The 4,986-nt window shown below is 47.4% G+C and overlaps 1 protein-coding gene across 1 annotated transcript in view; it reads right to left on the bottom strand.

Annotated features, from left to right (window-relative positions):
• psen1 (presenilin 1) overlaps positions 1–4,986 on the bottom strand; it is a 9,224-nt gene that overhangs the window by 2,170 nt on the left and 2,068 nt on the right. Inside the window, exons 3-10 of the mRNA XM_019872329.1 lie at positions 3,962–4,257; positions 3,416–3,557; positions 2,284–2,351; positions 1,976–2,196; positions 1,794–1,892; positions 1,085–1,180; positions 833–1,009; positions 99–217 (exon numbers count right to left, since the gene is read on the bottom strand). Of these exons, the coding sequence (XP_019727888.1) occupies positions 99–217; positions 833–1,009; positions 1,085–1,180; positions 1,794–1,892; positions 1,976–2,196; positions 2,284–2,351; positions 3,416–3,557; positions 3,962–4,257 (1,218 nt within the window). The remainder of the gene's footprint in view (positions 1–98; positions 218–832; positions 1,010–1,084; positions 1,181–1,793; positions 1,893–1,975; positions 2,197–2,283; positions 2,352–3,415; positions 3,558–3,961; positions 4,258–4,986) is intronic.

The following is a 4,986-nucleotide window of genomic DNA, read 5'->3' as shown; positions in this document are numbered from 1 at the left end:
GGGGGGGGGGAGGGGGGTTACGTCAAGCTGGCAGGCAAGCGAGCGGCTCATTTACGACGGCGCCGCCGGGGGTGGAGTGCGGCTTAGCTGCGACTCACAATGAGGATGGCCACAAAGCAGGCCAACGTGGTGTTCCAGTCCCCACTGGCGGCGGCCGAGGCTTTTCCCACCAGCATGCTGTAGAAAATGAAGTCGCCCAGGCCCAGCTTGACACCCCCTGAGGACACAACGAGGCGTATGTGACCACGGCGTGCGGCTCCATGCCTGCCACATTGGCCTGACAGCTCCTCGTTCTCGCCGCCCCGTGTCATTAGCGCCCCATTTCCCGAGCTGGTCCTTTGGTGATGACAGCCCTTCATCCCGAATGACCCCAGTCTCGGGCGTCCCTTGTCCTCAGCTCCCCTGGTCTCTGTTGACCCGTGCTCCGAGTTCCTTTTAACATTTTGAACTGTCCGAAATTCCAAATCCTCGAAATTTCAGCTTTTTGAACACGAAATATCGGATTTCTGCCGGATTTCTTCCGTAAATATATTGATTTCTATCCTAACACATACAATTATTGAAATCATTTTCCTCATAGTTTTTTTAAATATGAATTTCATGTTATTTCATGGATCGCTTGCTTATATTTTAGTGCCTCTTGTCCCCTCATCTGACTGTCTGTATACGTGTTCAATTCACACCTGGCACCCGGTCTCTAGCCCCCCCCCTTGTCTTGTCACCTCTTTGTCCTCCTCCCCTCTTCTGCGTCAAGGACATGAGACATCATATTTGCGCTCACATACGCTCTCGTAACATGTCGATATTCTAAAAGACCAAACATTCCACTCACGCTCCTCGTCGTCATCCTCAACAGGCGGCCGGTCCGAAGGCAACTGTTGGATCTCCCGCCGAGAGTCCTCGGTGGACTGCATGTGCCCCAGCTGGTGCTCCTGTTGGGTCACCCAGGACGGCGTGAAGCCTCCGTTGTCCCCCGACGGACCGGGCGGCGACGCCGGGGGCGCCGTTCCTGCGCACGGCTATTAGTTAGCACGTTGCTCTAAAACGTGGACGCGCGCTACTGAGAATCGGCGGCACCGCTCACCTTCTTGATGCTCGGGCTGAGGCGACGTCGCATCGGTCGGGCTCCTCTTAAATGCCGTGTCCGTGTCGGCCATGTTGACGAGCCACACCATGGTCGCTGCGGGGGGTGGGGGAGGAAAAGTTCACAGCCTTCTTGCTTTATTTCTATAAGACGCCAGCGTGGTTAGCCATGGTGGCTGCCACGAAGAATGCACTGACGCTTATAATCTGGGCTCCTGTGTGCTCTTTCCTGTGTTCATGTGGCTTCTTTTCACATGCCAAAGACACGCATGATATGTACCCCGAGGTTGCTACATCGAAACACACGGCCGCATGTGTGTTATCAAGATCCCGAAATGATTGGTAATGTTTGCAAAAACACGCCTGAGGTTTACGAGAAGGCTCTAAATCAAAGATGGTGAAGACGCGGCTTGTGGGTTAGATCTGGCCCAATGAGACTGTTTGATGCGACCAATCGCGATGTTCTAAAAACAAACACAAATTTCCAAAGGACCGCGAGAGGCAAAGCTACCGTATTTTCAGAAACGCCCAAAGTGAAGTTGTGTGCGGCATGGGAGCGATGTCTCTTGTACCACTAAGTTTAGAAATCAGTGATTAATTGTGTTTAGTCATCGTAACTTCAATATCAATAAAAATAATGGCGCTTATTGTTTTTTGCATCATCACCCCGCTCTAGTGTTGTGTACCGCAGGTGTCAGAAATGGCCGTACATGAATAGATGAGGGCAGGAAAAATGGGCTCGTTCCTCTCCTGAGCTGTCTCCACCAAGATCCTCAGAGGGCCTTTGGGACACAGCACTGCCAACAGATCTGAAGACGGACACCGACATGAGACGGGGGGGGCAAAAATGTCACGGCAGGCGGGGGGTCGGCCCGAGGCGGCTCATACTCACCGTAGACGGATATGACGGCGAGTATGAGCCAGGCGGTCCATTCGGGCAGGTACTTGATGAAGACCAGCGCCATGAGAGCACTGATCATGATGAGGTAGGCCTGCTGGAGGCGCAGCGGCCCCTTCCAGTGGATGCACATCATGCCCACCACGCCGAAGTTCCACACAATGACCGCCAGCGTCATGTAGTCCATGGCCACGTTGTAGGTCTTGAACACCTCCCTGGCGGAGGGACGGAGAGCGACGGGATGGAAGGTAAAATGGGAGAGGGGAGGGAGGGGTGAAATAAGAGGGATAAGGGGAGCTTACTTGAGGTAGATGAAGGAGAAGAAGAAGAGCAGGAGCAAGGAGGAGATGAAGAGCCACCCTTGGATCACCTAAGAAAAAACCAAAAACAAGAAGAATAAAAAATAGTCCTCATTTTATGAGACAATAAGTCATAATTTAATGGCAAGCAAGCAATTAATTTGTGTGTGTGTGTGTGTGTGTGTGTGTGTGTGGGGACGACGACAATAAAACACTATGGTATGGAAACAAAGGCAGGATTTTTGCCAAGACAAGAATAAAGTTGGACTTTAAAAAGGACAAAAAGTCAACATTGTCAGTCGAGAAATGTCATATAAAAAAATGCAGTATGTAGACAAATATGTCACAATTTAAAAAATTTTTAAAGTCATTATTTTAGGGACGGAAAAATATAGCATTATGAAGGGGGAAAAAAAATGTAATTTTCCAGGGAAAAAAATTGTATCATTACAAAAATCCTTATTTTGTTGGGGGGGGAAAAAGTGGCACATCTGACTGAAATAGAAAAGTTGCACGAGAAAAAAAAGTTACGAGTTGCAATCTTACATAGATATGTATTTTTTATGAAAGTCAGTTTTTGAAGACAAAAAAAAAAAAAAAAGTCCAATTTGAACTTTCACGCAAAAAAAAAACTTTCAGCACAGAACAGACAGTTTATTCATTTGAGAATTAAATTGTACTGTTAACACAAGGCTAATTTCACCCCAAAACCTCAACTGACAAGAAACCTTCAGTAGTTTTAAGAGACTAAAATCACAATTGTTAACTTGTTACCAGAGAGAAATTCTGTCAAAAATAAAAATCCCATTTAAGACATTTATAAGAAAAAAACGTCATTAAGTTTAAAAAAAAAAAAAAAATACCAATACTTGATTAAAAAAATTAATTTTAAGAAATAAACAGGTCACTATTAATGTTTTTTTTTTGGGGGGGGGTTTTTGTCGAAATTGGTCTTGATTTAACAAGAATCTTTGGTTTACCAGAAGCACTTTGATGTCCTAACCAGATATTAGTCGGGTGCCGCATCGCTGTGTGAACGCACGCAGTTACGGCAACACCCTGCCCTTTTGCTGGGTTCTGTGTTAAAGTGGCCGACAAATAAGCCGTGGCGGGCGGGCGGGCGGGCGTGACGCACCCTGTAGCAGCGGTATTTGTAGAGCAGCACCAGCACCAGCGTCATGACGATGATGACGGTGATCATGATGGTGGCGTTGAGGATGGAGTTGAGCGCCCGCTGGCCCACCGTGTCCGTATCCTCCGGGAACGGCGTGTAGATCCTGACGGGTACACAAGAGAGGGAACGCGATTGTCACAAGAAGAGGATAACGGGAGATGAAGATGATCGGCTCACGCAGTGGTTCTCGGTTTGCGAGTTGAACTCATAACACTAATTTTCAACTTAAAAAAAATATCTCTCTCTCTCTCTCTCTCTCTCTCTCTCTCTCTCTCTCTCTCTCTCTCTATATATATATATATATATATATAAATTTTTTTTTGCTTTCTTTTTGAAAATGGCCAACTTCTTAATTTCTATGGCATGAACGGGTACACATGGTAACTCTTATTTAAAAAAAAAAAATTATAAAAATTCCCTTGAACCAAAAAGTTTAAGAACCGTGAAAAGTACATGAAATGCTGAAATGGCGCCACCCAGTGGCCGCACCCGTTTTTGTCCACTCACAGCCTCTGTCCGTCGTTCTGCGTGTAGAAGCTGACTGACTTGATGGTCGCCACGACGACCACCATGCACAGCGTCACGGGGACGAAGAGCATGATGACGTGCTTGGCGCCGTACTTGAGCGTCAACTCCTCATCGTCTTCCTCGTCGGCCTCCGCCACGCGGGGGGGCCTGGCGGAGGGCGGCAGGCCGTTCTGCTCCGGAGGCCCAGATCCTCCTTCTGAGCCCACCGTGGACCCAAATCTGGTGGTCCCGCCTTCTTGGTGCTGCTCAGTGCCACCGTTGGCATCCTGTTGGTCCTGAAACCACAAGATGCGATAAATCCATGTACAGCTCATCACAAAGATAACGTTCTCTAATACAGACACATCATCGCAAGAAATTTGGTAAGGTAGAACAGTTCATGATTATATGTAAAAATATATGACGAAAAAAAAAACAAAACTTAGTTTTGTTCCCCTAACACTTCAATGAAAATATGAATTACAGGCAGGACATTTGATAGTGTGACAATACTTTGTTCTTTACAACAGAGAGTCATTTTCAAGCGCAAAATCCATTTCCATTTTCTGATCCGCTTTATCCTCACAAAGGTCGCAGGGGATGATGGAGCCTATCCCAGCTGTCGTCGGGCAGTAGGCGGGGGACACCCCGAACCGGTCGCCAGCCAATCGCAGGGCACACAGTGACGAACAACCATCCACGCTCACACTCACACCTTGGGACAATTTGCATGTGGGATAAAACCAGAGTACCCGGGGAAAACCCACGCAAGCACGGGGAGAACATGCAAACTCTACACAGGAAGGCCGGAGCTGGGATCGAAACTACGAACTCTGCACTGTGAGGTTGACACGCTAACCACTCGGCCAATGGGCCGCCCTGAGCACAAAATCATTAAAAAAAAACATGTAAGCTCTCCACTGTAATAACCGCTGTCCATGAAAATTTATATTCTTATTATTAACCGAGTAGCATTAGAAATAACTGATTGTGATCAAGAAAAATGATGTAGTGTGGCCTATAGT

Source organism: Hippocampus comes, unplaced genomic scaffold (assembly GCF_001891065.2).
Source record: "Hippocampus comes isolate QL1 unplaced genomic scaffold, H_comes_QL1_v1.1 scaffold92, whole genome shotgun sequence".
Taxonomy (NCBI): Eukaryota; Metazoa; Chordata; class Actinopteri; order Syngnathiformes; family Syngnathidae; genus Hippocampus; species Hippocampus comes.
This window is presented reverse-complemented; position numbering and strand designations above follow the sequence as displayed.